General features: G+C 34.0%; 1 protein-coding gene across 3 annotated transcripts in view; it reads left to right on the top strand.

Moving 5' to 3' along the window:
- Positions 1-23,731, top strand: part of CCDC172 (coiled-coil domain containing 172) — a 55,249-nt gene that overhangs the window by 30,733 nt on the left and 785 nt on the right. For 2 of the 3 annotated variants that reach the window (XM_009215436.2, XM_009215435.2), the window contains exons 6-8: positions 2,096-2,197; positions 2,553-2,655; positions 22,895-22,982. In XM_009215436.2, coding sequence (XP_009213700.1) covers positions 2,096-2,197; positions 2,553-2,655; positions 22,895-22,982 — 293 coding nt within the window. Of the gene's footprint in view, positions 1-2,095; positions 2,198-2,552; positions 2,656-16,403; positions 16,921-22,894; positions 22,983-23,731 lie in introns of those variants that run through there. The other variant, XM_021943721.2, reaches the window with a different exon arrangement.

Raw genomic sequence — 23,731 nt, 5'->3', positions numbered from 1 at the left:
CAGGAGTTCGAGACCAGCCTGGGCAACATGGTGAAACCCCGTTTCTACTAAAATACAAAAAATTAGCCAGGCATGGTGGCATGCACCTGTACTCCCAGCTACTTGGAAGGCCAAGGCAGGAGAATTGCTTGAACCCAGGAGGCGGAGGTTGCAGTGAGCCGAGATCGTGCCACTGCACTCCAGCCTGGGTGACAGAGTGAGACTCCATGTCAAAAAAAGAATAATAATAATAAATAAAAGAAAATGACAGCCCCATGTTATTGCCCCCGAGGACCTTCCCGTAGGGGCTTGTCTTCCAAGACAAGATGATGTGGAGGTGAAAGATAGTGGTATTGATGATCCTGACCTTGTGTTGGCCTAAGCTAATTGTGTGTATTTGTGTCTTAGTTTTTTACAAAACAAAAGTTTCAGAAGTAAGAAATACTATATTTTACACCTGTACTGTGTATTTGTTTTAAGCTAAGTGTTATTACAAGTCAGAATGTTTTTAAAAAGTTTCTTTAGAAAGTTAAAGTGAAAGTTAATTTATTATTGAAAAAAGAAAAATATTTTTAAAGTAGTGTAGCCTAAGCATAGTGTTGGTAAAGTCTAGGGCAGTGTACAGTAATGTCGTGGGCCTGTGCATTCACTCACCACTCACTTATTGACTCACTCAAAGCAACTTCCAGTACTACAAGCTCCATTCATGGTAAGTATCTTACACAGGAGTACCATTTTTTATCTTTTATACTGTATTTGTGCTGTACCTTTTCTAGGCTTAGATATGTTTAGATACACAAATGCTTATTACTGTGTTCCAGTCGCCTCTAGTGTTCAGTACAGTAACATGCTGTATAGGTTTGTAACCTAGGAGCAATAGGCTATACAGTATAGCCTATGTGTGTAGTAGGCTATCCCATCTTAAGTGTGTGTGAGTACACTTGATGATGTTCTCACAACAACATAATCACCTAAGGACTTACTTCTCAGAACATGTCCCTGTTGTCAGACAACACATGGCTGTACATGAATGTTCATAGCATTATTCATTGTAGCGAAAAAGTGGAAACAACCCAAATGTCAATCACCTAAGGAATCCAAAAACAAAACATGGGCATATCTATGCAGTGGAATTATATTCAGGCATCAAATAAATGAAACACTGACGCATGCTACAAAAGGGCAGACCTTGCAATCATTATGCTAAGTGATAGAAGCCAGATGCAAAAAACTACAAAGTCCTCATGAGACCATTGTTGTGAACAATATCCAGAATAGGCAAATCTGTATAGACAGAAAGTAGATTGGTGGTTGCCTAGAAATTATGGCAGAAGAGAAATAATATTTGAAAATTTAGGAGATGAGTCTTAAAGGATGAATTGGGATTTGTCATGAGAATAAAGGGAGCAAGGGCATTTTAGGTAGAATAAACAATATTGATGCACATATCTGTGAAAGTACTTGATAGCCAATGAGTTGTGAGTACTATGTAATGATCAATTATGTAATATGTGTTTTAGTTATGAAGGATAATTTTCTTATTTGGAACTTTATTTGCACTAAAAGTTAGATACTACAATATTTTGGCCAGATTCTCTTTTGGCTCAGACCTGTAATCCATCTGCTAACTTTTTTGTATCCAGCTGGATTAATAAGTTCTGGTCAGTTTCTTAAAAAGAGTTACTAGTTGGCCAGGGGAAGCTAGTTGGGGCTTAAAATTAACCATACGCTGCTTAGATTTTTACTACATGAGAAAATGTTAATAATTGCTGACATGTAAGGCAAAGCCTAAATGCTTAAAATAGATTTTTTGCATTTGTTTATTTTTCTATTTCTTTTTAGAGTTTTTAGGATTGATTTTTTTCTATTTCTGTGAAGAATACCATTGGAATTTTCATGAGGATTGCATTGACTCTGTATATTACTTTGGGTAGTATGGATATTTTAACAATGTTAATTCTTCCAATCCATAGACATGAATATCTTTTCACTTATTTGTGTTGCCTTCACTTTCTTTCATCTATGTTTTATAGATTTTAGTGTACAGGTCTTTTACTTTCTTGGTTAAATTTATTTCTAAGTATTTTATTTTTGATGCTTTTGTATCTGTTTCTAGAAATGAAGTCAATGGAACATGATAGTAGCCAGCTAAATGAACTTCAAAAACAAAAGAGTGATTTGATACAAGAATTGTTTACTCTCCAAAGAAAACTTAAAGGTATTACCTTCATGAGTTAGCTTATTTTGCTGATAAATATAGTTATATACACATGGTAAGGGCATATTATTCTTTTAAAATACATTAACCTGTTGTGATATAGTGCCATTATTGGTACTAAAAAAGAAATAGATAAAACAGTCATCAGTGTGAGATCTGGTATTTTTAATGTTGCAAATCTTTTAAAGATCTTTTTTGTGCATGTAATTGCTATATTAACGTAGAAAATAAAAATCATTAGTATATAAATTTTATATGCAAGCACCAAAAATTAGGGTATTTTTCTTATGAGTGAATAAAGATAATCTTTATGTTTAATTTTCAAAAGATTGCAACTATTTTTTAATTTGTTTAGTTTTTGAAGATGAAAAGAATGAATCTATTTGTACTACCAAATATCTAGAGGCAGAAAAAATAAAAATCAATGAAAAGCCTCAAAATGACGCAGAATGCTTAAGGTAAGAGTTTCCTATTATATTTTGGCATAAATCAGGTAATTTTTCAAGTTAAATAGATTTCAGTATAAAGCTAAGTGCATCAATTATTAATTTAAAGTTCCAGGTGAAGACATTATTTTTTTCTCTGTGTATTCTGACGCATGCTAATAAGGAAACACTTCAGGGGCTAGAAAGTGCTACACATAAGTTCATGATGCATTGGGTTGATGATTGATAATAGTGAAATTAATTTTATCTTTTCTTGAGACTCAGTATTTTTCACATCCCAAGAGATAAGACAACTCTCCTTTCTGTTATTCCTAACTTTTGGCGGCAAATGATTGAAATTACTTTTCATCTTTCTAGATTCCAGCGGTGTGAGGAAATCAGACTGCTATTTTACTTGACATTTATTTCTCTGGTTTTGTTCTTAAAAAGTGAAAATGTATTTTCTGTATGAATTATTTAGATGATTTTTGTGCATTTAGATAATAAATATATGATATTTGAAATGACAGAGTCATAAACACAAGGAGAAAAGACCTCAAGTTTTAAAATTTGACTCTCATTAATTAACAATTTAGTGTTACCTTTGCTGGCTTAATTTTAAAGAAGTTCCTGTACTTTCTAGGTTTCATATAAGAAAAGAAACCTCATTACTGGATCTATGAAGAAGCAAAAGAAGGCTTCTTTCACATAAATTGTATAGGAAATATGTCCACTAGAGCCGAACAAATGCTTCATATTAGCAGTGTATTACCTTAGGCAATAATTTTAGTAGATTGTGAGAAAATATTTGCAATTTAATTTTATATTAAGTTTTATAAGCATAAACTATCAGTCTCTTGGGTGATATGTGTGATGCAAAATGGGTTTCAATAATGACAATCTGCTCATTGATTTTTTTTGCACTTTTAAAAATGGTGATGCCCACTGGTATCATTAAAGTTAGTAGTGTGAGGGCTTCCAATCTGAACTCCAGTTTTGCGGGTTTATCACTCAGTCATAAAAATGTGCTCTGGGTTAAAATTAAACACACAAAGTCTGTTAGAGAATGCTTTTTCCTTCACAAATGACGACTTAGGAAATTTGGATAGAAAGAAGTATCAGTGCATGTATTTAGTCCATTAATTGCATTTTAGCAGTTATTAAATTAAATGCCAATATTTATGAATTCCTACTTTTCATTTATTGATATGTGTACTTAGTTTCCCAATTAGCATGTTTCATAAGTTTTCCCAAGTGTGAAGAGTGAAGTCAAAGTACTGAGTATAAATATTTTAGGAAAGAAGACTATCAGTCTTACAATTAATGCAATAACAAGAAACTAATGATGTCAAAAAACAATAAGACATTCAGCTTCATCATGAAGGCCAAAATTAAGTTGACTTTGTTAGTGAATTTTGGGATAGAATAGTCTTTTTCATCTCTGTGTTCAAATGTATATGGAATTCCATAATAGTTGCATTTCTCTTAATTTCTCAGGTTTGACTTCTAATGGAGTAGATGTTATTTTTATAGCAGAATTTCTCAAACTTTGTCTTGTTGACATTTTAGACCAGATTATTCTTTGTTGTCGGGGGCTGTTCTATGCATTGTGAGATGTTTAGTAGCAACCCTGTCCTCTACCCGCTAGATGCAGTAGCACTCTGCATTCACCAGTTGTGGCAACCAAAAAAGTCTCCAGACATTGCAAAATGTCCGCTGGGGGAGGGGGTGGCAAAGTCCCCCCAACCTGAGAACCAGCTTTATTTTAAGGTTATTATGACTTCTATGTTCATTAACTTTAACCAGTAAGACAGCAATTACAGAGGAATTAGTTAATCTCTATGTAATATTAGTTAATCTCTATGAGCTTATTGTTTCCAGTTTTAATAATTAGACAACTTTAATATATGTTTTATTTTGTGTGTATTGAAATTCTTTTATAATGATTATGGTTCATATTTTAAAGCTTAGTATGCCATGTTCAGGTTATTTGTTGGACTCTATCTTGATGTTATCCATTAGTATTAGTGTAGAGAACCAGTGTTTCACAGTTTAGTGGTCTCTGCTTTAGGTAACCTCTGCATTCACAATGGTTTAATGGTTCACATTCAGAATGGTTTAATAGTCTCTGCTTTAGATAATCTGTCTTTATTTATAAGTATCAAGATGTTTGTTTATTTAAAAATTCTGTTTTGAAGAGTAAATGTGTAACACACATTTAAGCAGCTAACTTACAGAATATTGCTATGATTAACACTTAAGCCATAGGTTAGGTTAATTCATCAGAAACCTCCCAAAGAGGTGTGACTGATTGATTATGACTGATCTGGTTTTTTTCATATAGTGTAGGGAGAACAGAAATAATAAAGATCAGAGTCTTAAGAGGCAGTAAGCATAGTGGTTAAACCCTTTTGAATCCCAGGTCTCCCTCCACTTCTGGTTCATCTTTCTTTCAGTCTTTGCATCTTGCACAGTCCAGGGCACATGGTGTTCAATAAATATTTGTTCCAGTAATTGAGTCTACATGTAATTGAATTTTCACTATGAAAAGATTAAAGTTCTTCTTCATATATTTTCAGTGTTATTTGCAAAGACATGATGTATTCCAACCACTGGGATAGTGCCACTTTCGAAGGGATTGTTTTCACTCCTATGTTTTTCTTCAATGTGGAAAAAGCTTTACAAGTTTAATCATGCTGACCTCCCCTTAGTCCCTCATTCTCTTATCCTAATGTGGAGAGGAGTGACACAGTCTGATCGGTGAATTTGGAAAGGCAAACTGGAAAACGTGGAGTTCAGCCCCTTTCTTTTCCCTGTCTCTTTGGAACATGGCCTGCCTCAGAGAGCGTGTTTTCCCACTCTGCTTCTCCATCTCTTAAGTTTTATCGTTGCTGGACTCCACAAGAGAAAGCCTGTGGGGTCCACTGCTACCTTTAATGGAGTGAGTTAAGTTAGTCTAACATTGGGGTTTGATATTAGCAAACCCTTTCCTACATATTTAAGCCACATTTTCCAGTGTCTGCTATATCAGTAATAAATGTGGAATTTTTGCATGCTTTCTGCCTTTCTTATTTTTTGATTGGGCAGATTTCAGGCAGGAAAGAAGAGTGTTATATATTAGGCCTCTGTAAACTCCCAAACCTATTATTCTTATTATTATTATTTGCGACAAAGTCTTGCTGTGTATCCTAGAGCAAGGGATTACAGGCATGCACCACCACACCTGACTAATTTTTGTATTTTTAGTAAAGACAGAGTTTCACCATGTTGGCCAGACTGGTCTCGAACTCCTGACCTCAAGTGATACACCTGCCTCGGCCTCCCAAAGTATTAAGATTATAGGCGTGAGCCACCGCGCCTGGCCACAAACCTATTATTTTTTATTATTACCCAACACCAGGGTTACCAAAATGCACAGTTCTTCATCATGATTTTTTTTTTTATTTACTCCAAATTATAGCATAACAGACAACTTTAAACATTTCAGGAATTTTCTTTCACCACAAAACTTCTTTCTAGAATGCTTGTATATCTTGTATTACTGATATTTGTGTTTGTTTAATGCAATTAGGAAGCTTGTTTTGGGAATAAATCTGCATAGGCAACAGCATGAGATTTTCTTTCTGAGCACTTAAAGGTAGTGTGGTTTTGTTTCAGCACCACAAGACAGGGCAACAACAACAAAAAGAAAATAAAAAAAAATAGTATGGTTTGTGAAGAGCATGTTTGCAATGTAAGCTGCACAAAAGTTAATATACCCCTGCTACAAGAGACTCTAAATGCATTAATGTCATGTGGTAAAGCAGTGCAGTGACCTCTTCAGTGAAAAAGTCATCTAGTTAAGTTGGTCATAGAGGTCACACTGTTGGTCCTTAGACTTGTAAGAAGGCATAAACTCAGTATGGTATTAACATGTTTTCAAACTCTTTCAAGGATACATAGATAAATATGTATGTTTACACATGTATATATTTTTTATTTTACAAAATATATATATATTTAAATTATGAGAATAGCCTATGTTGATTGAATAAAAATTTAAACACTCCAAAGATATGAAGTGTCAAAATCTCCCTTTTCATACCCTTGCTCTGACACCCCTAAGTGTGACCACTGTTAAAAGTTTGATGTGTATACTGTCAGAATTTATTTCTGTTTGTGTGTGTAAACACATGTACATAGATATGTTTGTGTGTGTTTAGCAAAAATGAGATTATGGATCACACTTACTGGTCTGCAGTTTGCTTGATTATTTATCAAAATGTAAACGTTTTCATTTTAGTTTGTACTAATCTTCATTCTTTCTAATGCTATTATATGGAGATGCCATATTTATATAACCAGTCTCTCATTAATGGATGTACAAGATAGTTTCTAAATATTCATAATTAGGCACACTTTTATAAATGTATCGTCAAATACTTGCAAGAGTCTTTCTGTAACATTATTTAGAATAAGCAGCATTTAGTAGAGTAATATGAATTGTTATCCAGGCTCCATTTGTAAAATAGTCTACATTATCTTTGCTCTTTGTTTTCAACAACAAAAAAGCTCAAAGTAGACATGAGTAACAAGATCTCAGTTCTACAGTGTCTTCAAAATATTAGTCAAATAGTTGTGTATCTGTGCCCTACCTGTATTATCTCCAACTTTTTTAACATTTATAAAATATGAGAATCCCCATTTAATTCCAGGATTATTTTTTAGCTCTATATTTTGCTGAATATTTCTGTTGACTCTGCATCTTTTCTGGTAAAACTTCATCATTTATTCACTAACAGAAGTGTCTCTGCAGCATTGATTATGTAGCCTTCAAGCTAATAGAGATCCCCTGTTTTGTGAATCCTTGGCACATACTATAGTTATTAAGCTTCAAAGCAAATACAGAGGAAATTTTTATGGTAGACTCAATTGATTATTTTAAAAGTTATATTCTGATATAAATGGAACTTTTCCCCTAAATTGTGAAATAATTTTATGATACAAGCCATACAAAATGTTACAGTGATTATTTTCTAAATTCATTGGTATCTTTAATATCATACAGATTTCTTTTTTCATTTTCTTGTGTTTGTCTTTATAAATCAACCCCTTTTGGTGTGGGTTTGGGAAGATGACAGAAAATATGTGGTAAAAGGAGATGCCTACCCCAACCAACACAGGATTCGGAGGAAGGGAGATGCTGGCAGGACCGCTTCCTCTTCTAGCCATTTTTCCGCAGATTCCTCTGGTCTAGCCTTACACACCTGTGAAGGCTCTTACCTATCGGCTGGTGGCCTGGACTGAAGGAGAGCAGAATTAGAAAACTGATAATTCTACTATCACACATTCAACTTTTATACCCACTTTCAGAATAAATTATATATGAAATTGGATTACTGATAGTACTTTAAAAAGAGTAATTTTGTGTTTAAATGCCACTAAAATAATTTTATACAAATTAATATAGAGATAGAGAAATAATATGTAAAAAGTCAATCCATGGAAAAACCAGTGGAAAGTAGAAAGAACTACTTATTAAACCTCTAGTGTGATTAAGAAAACCAAAACGGACAAGATTAATAAATTTAACATATAAGATTTAAAATTTCAGCTGGACGCAGTGACTCACACCTGTAATCCCAGCACTTGGGAGGCCGAGGCAGGCGGATCACGAGGTCAGGAGATCGAAACCATCCGGGCTAACACAGTAAAACTCCGTCTCTACTAAAAATACAAAAAATTAGCCGGGCGTGGTGGTGGGCACCTGTAGTCCCACGTACTCGGGAGGCTGAGGCAGGAGAATGGCGAGAACCTGGGAGGCAGAGTTCGCAGTGAGCCAAGATGGTGCCACTGCACTCCCGCCTGGGCAACAGAGCGAGACTCTGTCTCAAAAGAAAAAAAAAAAAATTAGCTGGGGGCGGACACCTGTAATCCCAGCTACTCAGGAGGCTGAGGCAGGAGAATCTCTTGAACCCAGGAGGCGGAGGTTGCAATGAGGAGAGATCACGCCATTGCACTCCAGCCTGGGCGACAGGAGCAAGACTCAGTCTCAATAATAATAATAATAATAATAATAATAATAATAGTAAAAGATTTAAAGTTTCATGTGTCAATAAAAGTCATCAAGATTAAATGGTAAACTGAAATAAAATTATAGTCATTATGATAAAGGATAACAGCTTGTTAAAAAAATCAACTGATAAAAATCCATTAGAAAACATTAAAGTAATGGTTCTTTATCCATGCATTTATCAAACATGCATTAAACACCTACTTTGTACCGTACAATATGCTAGTTGCTGGGGATACCAAAATGAGTAAGACAATGTGATTGAGCTATATGATTAATGAAATGCAAATTAAAACCACTAAATATTATTTATTCTGTCAGTTTTTGAAAGACCAAATGATCATAATCAAAACTGGCAAGTGTGTGCTACAGAGATGACTTATACATGGCTGGTAGCAGTATACATGCTTAGATGTATTTGGAATGAAATTTAATACATACAAATTATTATAAGCATCTTAAAATGCTTATGCCATTTGACCCAATGATTCCTTTTATGAGCTCCATTCTAAGGAAGACAATGCTAAGTACAGAAGAAGCTTTATGCTCACAAAGGTGTTCATAGTGATGTTATTTATGGTAAAAAAAAAAAAAAAAAAAAGGAACAACTGAAATGCCCTCCTATAAGAAATGATTATTGTTAATTAATGGTGTAACCACTGGGATTACTACATACTTATCTTAAATAGTATTAATTGGTATGCAATTAATATTTAACTGGGGGAAATCTATAGAATAGCATTGAGCACATATACAAATACACACACACAAAAGCAAAACTAGGAAGCAAAATTGTATAATCACTTCTATGAAAACTAGAGACTGCAATGAAATATACGTAAATTTTAACAGTATTGCATTTGAGCACTAGGACTTTGGGTAAAATCTGTCCTTTCTACTTTAAATAGTAGTGTGTACAATTCTGTAGCTAAAATGAGTATGTTGTTAGTTAAGGGTTTTCTATATCTCTGAGAGGTAACTGAAAAAAAATTATAATCATTCAGGAAATTATAAAAATACATGGAACACAAGTTTTTCTAAACTAATTAGCAACATTGGCCTATCATGGTCATTATTTGATGACTCAGAGAAAGGTGACAATAACCAGCGCAAAGTGCCCTTAGTTCGGTGAGTGAGGGAAGTCCTTCTTGACTCCTGTAGGCAATCAGTCTATGCACTGAAGCGTGAGATCTACTTACCATTATGTTGCTTTGGCTAGCTGCAAATGTATTAATATTCATGCTATTATCATCTGGCCTCTTTTGAAGCTAGCAACAGCAATCTTTTCTTTAAGTGCAGATCTAAATTCTACAGCTTGATTATATGCTAAATCAGGAAATACTTCCTATAATTTGCTCTGAATGCCCTCCTTAATTTCAGCAGTCTCTCATTCTTATTTTTAGTTAACTAAATGGGTGAGTGGTCACCACCTAATTCTGATAGGCATGAGAAGTCACACAGAACCTGTAGTCCATTTGAACTGAAGAGGTGGATGAGCACGTGTTGATGGAATGGTGGGAATATCTCTACCATTTTATTTGAAAAATAAATTTATTAAAATGAAGGCTTATGTACATTTCAATAGCAGCATCCATAGTGTATTGTAACTCTCCATTTAATTTTCCACTTACTCTTTAAAAATATTTATTACAAGGGTTTTTATACATGTGTAAATATCTGATGCTTAAAATTAGTTACTTGTTATCTTTCCTTATTAAGCATTCCTTTAGATTTCTCATTTACTATTAAATTCCTAGAAGTTCAGACAGAACACAATGAACTTCAATATACATATGTGCTGCATAGTGATATTTCAGTCAGCAGCATATCACATATCTAACAGTGGTCCCATAAGATTATAAGACTGCACTTTTTATTCCACCTTTTCTATGTTTAGATACACATATACTTGCCATTGTGTTCCAGTTGCCTACAGTATTCAGTACAGTAACATGCGGTACAGGTTTGTAACCTATGAGCATAAGCTATACCCTATAGCCTAGGTGTCTGGTGTGCTATCCAATCTAGGTTTGTGTAAGTTCACTCTATGATGTTTATACAATGACAAAATCACCAACTATGCATTTCTCACAATATATTCCTGTTGTTTAGCGATTATGACTGAATAGGGTATTTCACCATCCACCCTTATTATAAATATTATGTTTTTATTCCCCAGTGGTCCTCAAAATAACATATGTAAACTATATGTAATTTCTAAAGTATACTAATATAATGAGCGCCTGTGAACTAAATATGAGCTAAATATGAGCTAAAAATGATCGTCCGTGAAATAAACTAGAATATTACCAATAACTTGCATTAGCTATGGCTTCTCCTTTATCCCATACTCCCTTCATTACCCCAGATATAGTTGATGTCCTATATTGTATTTCATTTTCTTGTGCATGTCGTTCAATAATGTGATTCATTATATAATTTGAATTATTGTGTATGTATACTTTTCTTTATTGTATTATATAACTTTAGTTTACAGCGTGCATTTATCATCTGTATATACCTGCACAATCTATTGGTTATTTTTATTTGTTTTTGAGTTGTGTAAAAATTATACTATCTGGGACTTGTATTTTATTCAACGTTTTTTCTAAGATTTACCCACGTTGGTGAGTGTAGATGTGTGCCCAGAGCTGTGTACATGCTGCTGTGTACGTGCTGGTGCACATATGCAAGAGTTGTTCCAGGATAGATGCCTGTTGGAATTGCTGAGTGTAGGGCATGTGAATGTTGAACTTCACGAGATGATGACAGACTATTTTCGAGTGTGATTAAGCCAGTTTATATTTTCATTAGCACATTATGAAATTTCCTGTTGATCTCCTCCCTTGTCAATGCTTTTTAAAGACTTTTTAGTTTTTGCCAATCTTGTGGACATAAGATGGTATTTCATGGTCTCTAATGGCCTTGCCCTGACTACGTATGTGATTGAGCATCTTTTGTGTTTGTTTATGACCCATGCATCTTTTTTTCTGGAAAGTAACTCTTATTTCTCTACTAGATTGTTTGAGTAATTTGTCTTTTTCCTATTAATTTCCAGAAGTTTTAAATATTTGGTCTTTCAATAGTTGTGAATTTTGCCTGGTAACGAATTAAAAATATCTTCTCCAAGTTGATGGGGTTTTGTTGTTTGCTTTAGGCTGTTCTAGTTGAAGAGTTCCTACTTTCGCTGTGGTTGACATTTTTAATCATTTTTTATAGTTAGCATTTTTGTTTCTTGGTTAACAATATTCTATTGTATATTTCAAAATAGCCACAAGAGAGGATTTTGAATGTTCTCATGATAAAGTAATGATAAATGTATGAGGTGATGGGGATATGCAAAATACCCTGATTTGACTGTTTTACATTGTATACATGTATCGAAACATCATACTGTATCCCAAAAATATGTGCAATTATTATGTCAATTAAAAACAAAATTAGAGGCTGGGCACGGTGGCTCATGCCCATAATCCCAGCAGTTTGGGAGGCCGAGACAGGTGGATCATGAGGTCAGGAGATCGAGACCATCCTGGTTAACACAGTGAAACCCCATCTCTACTAAAAATACAAAAAAATTAGCTGGGCGTGGTGGCAGGCGTCTGTAGTCCCAGCTACTGGGGAGGCTGAGGCAGGAGAATGGTGTGAACCCAGGAAGTGGAGCTTGCTGCCTGGGCGACAGAGCGAGATTCTGTCTCAAAAAAAAAAAAAAAAATTAGAAAATTAACAAACAGGAAATTTAACATTGGTACAGTACTGTTACCTAATAGTCTATATTAGTATTTCCTCTGTTATCTTAATAGTGTTCATTGTAGTTACTTTTCTTCTTTCTTTTTCACTTCTTTTCTGTCTCTTTCTTGTCTTCTTTCCCTTCCTCCTCTCTCTCTCCTTCTTATACCTGGGAACCAATTGAGGATTACAAATTATGTTTTCTTCTAAGCTCTTTTATTCAAGAACAATTCCTCTCCTTTCATTAAGTTGACACTTTTTCTGAGGTGTCAAGGCTGGTTGTTCTATGCAATGTTCTTCAATTTGTACTTATTTGTTCCTTTGAGATTATATGCAAGTTAAATTTTTTTGGCAAGAATATCATGTAAGTGATATTGTGTCTTTTTCAGAGCGTTATATCAGGAGGCACATAATGTCAGTTAGTTTCATTTTTGGTAATGCTAAGTTTGATCCCTTAGTTGAGATTGTGTCTGCCAGATTTCTCTGGTGAGAAAGTACTATTTTTCCATTGGTAGTGCTAAGTAATATATAGGATGACCCTTTGATACCTTGTACATATCCTTTCCCCAATAACCCTTCTCTCTATCATTTATTATCCACTAATGATTCCTCCTTGAATCAGTTATTACAATGGTGACTGCAAAATGGTAATTTCTACTCATGGCATTCTTTATTTATTTATTTATTGGTAAAATTCTTTTAAAAAGAGGTTTCCTTTTCCCCTCCTTCCCCCACCCTTTTTATTTCTCCTTTTAAAAAAATTATGTACTCATGCACCTTTTAAAGTTACATGTGTAACTGTAACATTACTGTTATTATTATTTTTGATACCCCAATTGTCCCAAGTTTGGCCAGAGGCAATCCCTCTGAAATTGATTTCTGCATGATTTTTTAAAAACCACTTTCTTTCTGGTGCAAGAAGGGGTTCCAGGCTCTTCTTATACAGACCTCCCTCAATCCTGGAACCAATTATTTTTGTCAAGAAGCCCTATTATCTTTGAGTTGGGAATAGTATTTAGAAACTCAGACCACCGTACTAGATGTGCTCATTGCTATTGGATGTCATTGCTTCTAAGCAATTTAAGTGGACACAACTAAAATTACCATTTTTAAATGGTAAATTTACACAGTCTCCTCCAACTCAAATCCACAATGACTGATTTTTCTTCTCCTCCCTCCATTCTGTGTGTGTATCTTCTTTCTAGTTAAAACTCTGGTTCTCAATTATATCAATGTAATTATTAATATCCTGACTCCTACAAATATCACAAAATAATTTTAGAATTACTAGCCATGTGCCCCCACTAACAACAAGCCTACTAAATAAAATATGAGATTCCTCTGTAATTCTTAGTGCCTTACTACACATCCCACTGAGGGTGTATAGACTATTGTGTTCAAAAAATCACTTTAATTCTTTTTTATTTTTTCCTGTGATTACAAATTTGAAATGCAGTTAGGTTTATGCTTTTCTATTTGTGTTTAACTCAAGTGTTCTTTTCATCTAACTTTAGGGCTCTTTTTCTCAGCTTTATTGATTGAATTTTATTTGATAAATAAGTAAAACATCAGCATAATTCAAGAGCAAAAGTATATAAAGAGATATGTCCAGAGACGTTTCATTCCATTCTTTATCCTGCTGCATTTTCACTCACTGCTGTAGGTTACCGTTTTGGCTAGTTTTTGATTCATCCTTCCTGTGTTTCTTTTTCCAAAAATAAACCGATATTTAATAATATATTCTCATATCCCTTTCTCTTTCACAAACGTCAACACATTGTATATAGTCTTTTGTATCTTTCTGTTTTTTATTTAACAATATATCCTGTAATTCATTTATAATAGTTAAAAGAGATTATCTTCACTTTTATAGCTATATAATACTTCATTGTAATAGATGTACTACAGTTTATGCAACCAGACACATTGTTTCCAATATTTTGTGATTACAAATAATGCTGCAATAAGTAATCTTGTGTATATGTTGTTTTGTATTTATACAGCATCTTACTGGATATGGAGTGGCAGTGTCAAAGGGAAAATGCAAATGTAGTTTTGTTGGATCTTGCCACATTCTCCTCCATTGAGGTCTTACCATTTGAATTTCTTCTAGCAATGTTTGAGCACAATTTTTTCCCATAATCTTGCCGAAAGCGTTTGTTGTCAAGTTTTTGAAGTTTTGCCAGTGTGATAGATGAGAAACAATATTCCCATGTAGTATATTTGCAGCTCTTTATTATGAGTGAATTTGAGTGTTTCTTTATGCCTTTAAGGACTATTTGTAAAAATTTTTTTAACTACCTCTGTATGATTTTTTCCTATTTTTCTATCAGGCTTTTGGCCTTTTTTTGTCCCTGATTAGAAAATTTATTTATATATTATGGAGGTTAGTCCTTTATCTGTGACATATGTGGCAAATATTTTCTTATGGCTTGTCATTTATCTTTGAACTTTACTTATGGTGGTTTTTGCTACACAACCTTTTAAACATAATTGAATTTAATACTCTTTTCTTTTATTGCATTTGTGTTTTGAGCCATAGTTTAAAAGTCTTTACCTACACCCAGTTTATCAAATAATTTATTGATGCTTTCACTTTGACCTTCTATGGTTTCATTTTTTACATTTAAATCTTTGATCCGTTTCTAGGGTATTCTTATATATGCTGTGTAATGTAGATCCAATTTTAGCTTTGGCAATCCATTTACATCCATTTGCAAATGACTATCCAGTTTTCTCAACCCAATTTAATGAAAAGTCTATCTGTTTTTCCCAGTGGTTTGAGGTGTCACCTCTATTATCTACTGTATTTCCATTTATACTTGACTCTATCTGCCTTCTACTATATCCCACTGTTCTATTTATATGCCAGTATTGCACTGTTTTAATTATAAAAGATAAATAGTAGGATTTAGTGGTTGGTGGGGCTAGTCACTCCTTTTTGTTTTTTCTTTCTCAGGGCTTTTCTAAAAAGAAAAATGTTAAAGAACCTTACTTGAATGTTTATTTTTTCCATATAAACTTTAGGATCAATTTGCCTAGCACCAAGGAAAAAATTTGTATTTTTATCAGGATCATATTCAGTCTGATATAATGTAGAAATAATTAACATTTTTATGATGTCCTATGAAACAAAAAGTCATGTTAGTTATTATTGATGAAAATTAAGGCTATGTTTGTATGCTAATTTTATATCTTGTCACCTTACTAAATTATTTTATTTGAATTGCTTTCTTTCATTGATATTTTTGAGTTTTCAGTTATATTGTCATATTACCTGAAAATTAAAATAACTTTATTTTGTCTCTCAAACTATTGTGCCTCTAATTATTTTCTCTAGACTAATTTTAATGGCCAGTTCTTCCAACTTAATACTAAAAAGTAATAAAGGTAATGGGCATCCTTATTCCTGACCTTAAAGAGATTGACTCTAGTGTTTCCCCAGTAATAAGATGCTTACTTTGGGATTGACATATGTATTTTTTTATTGGGTAAAAACATATCTATTCATTCTAATTTTATTGAAAGTTTTTTTAATCAGGAATAAGTTTTAATATTTTAAACACCCTTTCAGCACCTCTGAAGATAATCATATTATTTTTCCCTTGGAAATATTAATATGGCCAATTATATTAATGAATTTCTAATATTTAACCATACATTAATTCCTGGAACAAATCCTAATAGATCTCAGTATATTATTTACTTAATGTGGTATTGGATTCTTTTTACTAATATTTTATTTATAATTTTTGCATTAGTATTCATAGACATGTGCATGTGTGTGTATATGTATTCACTAACTTGATCAAGTTTGGTATCAATGTTATGCATGCTTCAGGAAAAGAAATTCACTGTTTTCCTTGTATCTTTATATTTTAGATCAATTTATATAGTTTTTGGATTATCTGGTGTCTCAAAGTAGTTTTGCTTTTTGTTCATAATACCATTTTTAAAAAACTTCATCAGCAAAACAGAACAAAAACTTTCTTCATTTCAGATATGGTTATTGGGTGAGAAATAGACAAATTTGCAGGGGCTGTGACATTTAAAGACAAGGAGGAATCAAGAAATGGAAACGAAAAGCACTGGAAAGACAAAAAGAACATCATTAAACCACAAAACACCACAACTGTCTCTCCCCAAAAGATAAGAGAGCCATTGATTGAAACAAACTTCTTCCGCCCTGCAGAAGCCATTACTTTCAACTGTGAGGCCTCCGACCTTTTCTCAGTGTTTCCCCACACGGGGAAGGACTTTCACTTTCTGAAGGTCATTTAATCTGTATTTCATCACCCTTAGGCACCCTTTTTCGGTTCTTCTCTCTACCATTGAATTGTTACTCAACTCTTTCTGTGTTGGTGTAGGCTTCAGAGCTGAAGTTGGATGTTTATTTCCTTACTTACATGTAATTTCAAGTTTTGCAAAATCCTCTATTTCCTTCTTAGCTTGTATACATAACTTATAGGTGGTTTTATTTGGTTTTCGTATTGAGAGGTCTTTTTTACATTATTTTTCCTTTTGGAAACTTAAAAATTTTTAATTAAAAAATTTTAAATTAAAAAATTGTTATTTTATAAGAACTTTGACTTCTGTCATTGCCTTTTTAAAAACTTACATACAGTAAATTTACCTTTTAGTATACAGTGAATTGGCAAAAATATTCAGTTATGTAGCCACCACTGTAATCAAGATATAGAATACTTTGATGACCCCAGAATGTACCCTCCTGCCTATTTATACTCAGTGCCTGCGTTCCAGCCCCAGCCCCGATCTGTTTTCCTAGTTTTGCTTTTTCCAATATGTCATACAAATGGAATAATATGCTATGTATCCTCTTCAGTCTGGCTTTTTAGGTTTAGCATAATGTATTTGAGATTATATTGTTTCATATGTCAGAAATAATGTTAGAGAATTCTACAAAAATAATGAAATACTTTAGAGCACAGATACAAGAAGCTCAGAGAGCCCCAAGCAGCATTAAAGAAAAAAGGCAAACATCTATACACATCACATTCGAACCTCTGAAAAACAAAGATAAAGAGAAAATCTGGAAGGAAGGCAGAAGGAGAAAAGACAAAAAGACACATTATATATACAAAGGAATGAAGATAATAAATATAGAAGACTTCTCATCAGAAATCATGCAAACCAAAAGACAAGGGAATGACATCCTAAAGAGTGAAAGTAAGAGCTGCCAGTTCAGAATTGTCAGTGAAATCTCCTTCACAAATGGAGGCAAATACAGATATTTTTAGACAAACTCAAGTTGATTGAATTTCTTGCCAATGGACTACATTACAAAAAAGGGCTGTGTAAGTTTTTCAGAAAGAAGGACTATACCAGATAGAAATTTGGAGCTATGCAAAGAAATAATAAAACTTCAGAAATGGTTCAAATAGGCCGGGCATGGTGGCTCACACCTCTCATCCCTGTACTTTGAGAGGCTGAAGTGGGCAGATAGCTTGAGCTCAGGAGTTCGAGCTCCGGAGTTTGAGAACACCCTAGGCAACATAGAGAGACCCCATCTCTACTTAAAAATAAATAAATTAATTAAAGATAATGAAGATAAATATAAAATTGAAAATGAAAAGGTAAATATAAAGGCCCCTTTTTCACTTTTAATTGATGTAACAAATAAATGATAAAAGCAAAAAGGAATATATTTTAGGTTTATAGCATATGTAAAAAGAAAAATGTGTGATGGTGACTGAACAAAAAATGGGAGGGAGAAATTGGAAAGTTTCTTATCCTGTAAGTGTAGCAAGTGTTATTTTATTTTTATTTTTTTGAGGCAGAGTCTCTCTTTGTCGCCCAGACTGGAGTGCAGTGGCATGACCTTGGCTCACTGCAACCTCCGCCTGTGGGGTTCAAGCTATTCTCATGCCTCAGCCACCTTAGTAGCTGGGATTACAGGCATGTGCCACCACACCCGGCTAATTTTTGAGTTTTTAGTAGAGACGGGTTTTCCCCATGTTGGCCAGGTCAGTCTTGAACTCCTGGCTTCAAGTGATCTGCCCACCTTGGCCTCCCAAAGTCCTGATATTACAGGCATGAGCCACTGTGGTCCGGCCAAGTAAAGCAGTGTTATACTATTTGAAAGTATACAGCAATAAAGTGAAGATGTGTGTTAACCCAAATGCAAGCATTACAACTTTTAAAAAATACAGTAGTCCCCCCTTATTTGCAGTTTCTTTCCGCAGTTCCAGTTACCCACATTCACCCATGGTTCCAAAATATTAAATGAAAAATTTCATAAACAATTCTAAATTGCACACCATTCTGAGTAGCATGATGAACTCCTGTGCAGTTCTGCTCCATTCTGCCCTGGACGTAAATCATGCCTTTGTCCAGTGTATCTGCACTGTATATGCTACCTGCATGCTAGTCACTTCGTAGCCATCTGAGTTATCATATCGACTGTTGTGCAATCACAGTCTTTGTGGTAACCCTTATTGCACTTAATGATGGGCCCAAATCACAGGAGTAGTGGTGCTGGCAATGCATATATGCCCAAAAGAAGGTGTAAAGTGCTTCCTGTAAGTGAAAAGATGAAAGTTTTTGACTTAATAAGGAAAGGAAAAAAACTGTATGCTGAGGTTGCTAAGATCTACAGTGCAATAAGATATCTTGAGAGAAAGAGACTACATTCATATAGCTTTTAGTACAGTATATTGTCACAATTGTTCTATTGTATTATTAGGTATTGTTAATAATCCCTTTCTGTGCCTAATTTATAAATTACAGTTTATCGTAGGTATATATGTATAGGCAAAATCATAGCATATAGAGGGTTCAGTACTGTCTACAGTTTCAGGTGTCCACTGAGAGTATTGGAGCATGTAGCCCCCGTGGATAAAGGGGGACTACAGTAAGTATAAATAATAAGTCAATAGAGGAGATAAAATGCAATTATTAAAAAAATCCAAAAGCAGGTAGAAAGAGAGGGAATGAAAAGAGCAAAGCACAGATAGAACAAATAGAAAATGATTAGAAAAATCTTACATTTTAAATTCAGCCATATGAATAACTATAGTAAATGAAAATGGTCTAAATATACCAAGTAAAAGATTATTACATTAGATAAAAGAGTAAGACACAAATATATGGTTTCCACAAGAAACCCACTTTAAATATAAAGATGTAGATAGGTTAAAAAAGAATGGAAAGCAATATCCTGTGCTAGTGGTCTGGAAGTTGTAGTTTCTTCATATCCTTATCAACACCTGATATTGCCTATCTTTCATTTTAGTTATTCTGGTGAATGTTTAATGGTATTTCCTTATGCTTTTCTTTGTATTTCCTGGATTTAGAATGAAATTTAATACCATTTCCTATTTTTATTAGCCATTGGACATTTTATTTTGTGAATAATCTGTAGTTTTCTGAATAACCTGGGTGTAATCTATTGCTTCGTGTCTCTGCTTTTACTTTATAATGGCTTTCCTTGTTGGGTGCTTCATGAAATTTTGCTGCAAACTCATTGTTCTCAATCTATGAGAGGCCTGTGGGTCTAAATTTGTTAAGGTTTCCTTTAGAGAATATTTTCTTATTATTATTATACTTTTAGGTTCTGGGGTACATGTGCAGAACATGCAGGTTTGTTATATAGGTATACACGTGCCATGGTGGTTTGCTGCATCCATCAACCCGTCATCTACATTAGGTGTTTCCCCTAATGCTGTCTCTCCCCTAGCCCCCCAACCCCTGACAGGCCCTGGTGTGTGATGTTTGCCTCCCTGTGTCCACGTGTTCTCATTGTTCAGCTCCCACTTAGGGTGAGAACATGTGGTGTTTGGCTTTCTGTTCTTGTGCTAGTGTGCTGAGAATGATGGTTTCCAGCTTCATCCATGTCCCTGCAAAGGACATGAACTCATCCCAGCTGACAAAGGGCTAATATCCAGAATCTATAAAGAACTTAAATTTAGAAGAAAAAAACAACCCCATCAAAAAGTGGGCCAAGGATATGAACAGATACTTCTCAAAAGAAGACATTTATGCAGCCAAGAAACATATGAAAAAAAGCTCATTATCACTGGTCATTACAGAAATGCAAATCAAAACCACAACGGGATACTATCTCACACCAGTTAGAATGGTGATCATTAAAAGTCAGGAAACAGATGCTGGAGAGGATGTGGAGAAATAGGAACACTTTTACACTGTCAGTGGGAGTGTAAATTAGTTCAACCATTGTGGAAGACAGTATGGCGATTCCTCAAGGATCTAGAACTAGAAATACCATTTGACCCAGCAATCCCATTACTGGGTATATACTCAAAGGATTATAAATGATTATAAATAACTCTATTATAAGGACACATCACACATATGTTTATTGCGGCACTCTTCACAATAGCAAAGACTTGGAACCAACCCAAATGCCCATCAATGATAGGCTGGGTAAAGAAAATGTGTCACATATACACCATGGAATACTGTGCAGTCATAGAGATTTTTCTTTTGCATCTGCTGGTATCCAGGAAATGCCACTGATCTTACAACTCCTTCCGCTTCCCCTTGAGGGTCAGGGCTCAGCAAAGGTTCAAGTCGATCTATATTTCTCACCTTGTTGCTGGCCCAGGAGTTGCTTAGGTTTGGGAGAGCAATGTTCCTCATATCTCCTCTCAGGGCAGCTTTAACCTCCTAGCTGCCCAGTTCCAGCCTCTAGCTTTGTACCTCTTCAATCACAGCTCCTAGCTTTTATGTTTTTCTTTTCAGGAAAAAACGTTAGTCATAATGGCAAAAATGGAAGACTTATTTTTACTATTTTCCACATTAAATACAGGCATAAAATAATCTTTAAAAAATTCCTCAAAGTCCATGCTGATTTGGCAATAAATTTCCAGAGCACATTTGTACTCATCAAACTTGTATGATATTAGTACAATTGTTGACTCTTTGTTTAAACTTATTGTTTCTATTGCCTATCGGAGCTGCTTTGAAGGGACCAGAATATACCACCCTGAAATTATGCCACATTTTCTTAAGGATTATCTTGGCAATTGATATTCAATAAATACAGGAAAAATTATCTACCCTTTTAGGCTCTATCTGCTTAAAAGTAAGGCATGAGAAGGGTGACACTCTAATACCAGGGAGAGAGAAATTACTGTTACCATTGAAGACAGAGCCAATACCAAGATGAGTATGCATAAATAGATTTTAATAAAAATAGCCCTTATCTTCCATTACTACACCCATATATTTCCATATAGTGTAGTTCCTTTAAAAGTCTGATAAAAAAGAAAAACCAAAGATACAAAAAAAATCAGTATAAACATTTAATTGGATTTTTCTAGAATCATTTCAAAGTTAATTTCTTACAGTCATAATTCAGAGGAGACTGCCTTATGTTGGTTCAAGCCCCTTAGATTGTTTGCTATGAATCTCCTATTTTTTGGGAAACTGACCCATTTTCAAGATAGATCACGTGGCACCTAGCTCCAGAAACTCCATTTTGGTTTGATCATGTCAAACGACAGTCTCTCGTAAACTTTACCAACTCCAAACCCTCTTTCCTTCATTAAGAGGGTAATAAACCTGAATCTAACCTCTTCAGTTCTAACCAACCTTTTCTTTTGTGATTCCCAATGCATGTTAATAAAATTTATGTGCTTTTTCATGTTAAAAAATTCAAAATATTCAAAAAATTAAAGACTTAATTGGAGAAAGGAAACTTAATTGGGGAAAAGAAAGATGTTGCTTTCTCACTCCCAAATTAAGGTATATTTTAATTATGCATGTATATTATAAAGTTATAGTTTAATTTTACATCAAGAAGAAAGCTCAAGGGTCATTTTTTTTCCTACACTTAAAAGTTTTCAGGTGAGGTTCAGAGAAGCTAAATGTTTCAACTAAGCTTATTCAGTTTGCTAGTGGCCAGGACTCAAACAGATGTTAAGACATAGTACTATATATTTGCTATCCACCAGCTCATGTTGCTCTTTTAGTTATGATAAAATTATTAAATGTCAGCTGGGCATGGTGGCTCATGCTTGTAATCCCAGCACTTTGGGAGGTTCAGGCAGGTGGATCACTTGAGGTCAGGAGTTCAAGACTAGCCTAGCCAACATGGCAAAACCCCATCTCTACTAAAAGTACAAAAATTAGCTGAGTGTGGTGGCAGGTGCCTGTAATCCTAGCTACTCGGGAGGCTGAGGCAGGAGAATTGCTTGAACCCAGGAGGCAGAGGTTGCAGTGAGTAGAGGTCACACCACTGTACTCCAGTGTGGATGACAGAGCGAGACTCCATCTCAAAAAACAACAACAACAAAAATATTAAATGTCTATTAGTCTACCTTAATTTCTTTATGAAAATTTTTACCACAAAATTTTATATAGTCTTCATGGAATTATAGACAATTAAAATATGCAAATTATTTAGTCTTGAAATTCTGATTATAGAAGCTATAAGCTTGTCCCTCTCTGTACAGTAATAAAATTACAGTTTATTATTAAACTAATAGGTGAAATTTTCTTTTAAAATAGACTTAAAAAAGAATTAGAACTTTATAAGGAAGATGACATGGAAAGTGTTTATGAAGCTCTCCAAACAGAAATAGAATTTTTAGAGTTGGTAAGTTATCATTGATTGTTTAACTTTTGTTCAGCATTTTTTTACCTACTGGTAAGACTGGTTTTACTGGTGTACAAATCACTGAACTAGTGTTTCATCCCGCTGCAAAAAACAAAAAAGCAGTAATGAAGATAACTAAGATCAGGATATAAATCTATGAAGTGTTTTGAGTTCCTGGAGAGTTAGGTGCTACACGAAGCAAATTATATTCAAAGAGAATATGTATGATTTCAAACTAAGTTAAAAAAACTTCAGATCTGACCTCATAACATTTCCTTGACTGAAACTGTTATTAGAGGATTAATGCACTGAAGGAAATTTAACTATCATAATGCCTTAAAAGCTTTTTGTTTTGGATAGGCATAAATTATACTTTTATTATATTTGATCCTAAAACTTTCTTATTGCATATTTGTATGATCTCAAAAACCTTGAATTCAATTATTGGAAACGTATTTTCAGATTGTGTAGGAGCACTTTAAATTGCTTTAACCTCTTACTTTGGTTGTTTATAAAATGAACACAGTATTTGCTATACTCTATTTTAGTGAAAGGCACGAATAGCTTTAAACTGTCTTAAAATGTAGTTTTAATTTGATACATTGCATGTTGTTACGTGTTTATTTTATGTAACCATTTTCTTGTTCAAAAATGTTTCAATAAGTTATGTTCGAATTTATATTTTTTATAGAAGCATTCAAAAATATAATTAAGAAATGCCCAGAATTTACTGTCATATTAAATTTAGG

Source organism: Papio anubis, chromosome 11, assembly GCF_008728515.1.
Source record: "Papio anubis isolate 15944 chromosome 11, Panubis1.0, whole genome shotgun sequence".
Taxonomy (NCBI): domain Eukaryota; kingdom Metazoa; phylum Chordata; class Mammalia; order Primates; family Cercopithecidae; genus Papio; species Papio anubis.
The sequence above is the reverse complement of the archived record's forward strand: the minus strand, read 5'-3'. Positions and strand labels throughout refer to the sequence as shown.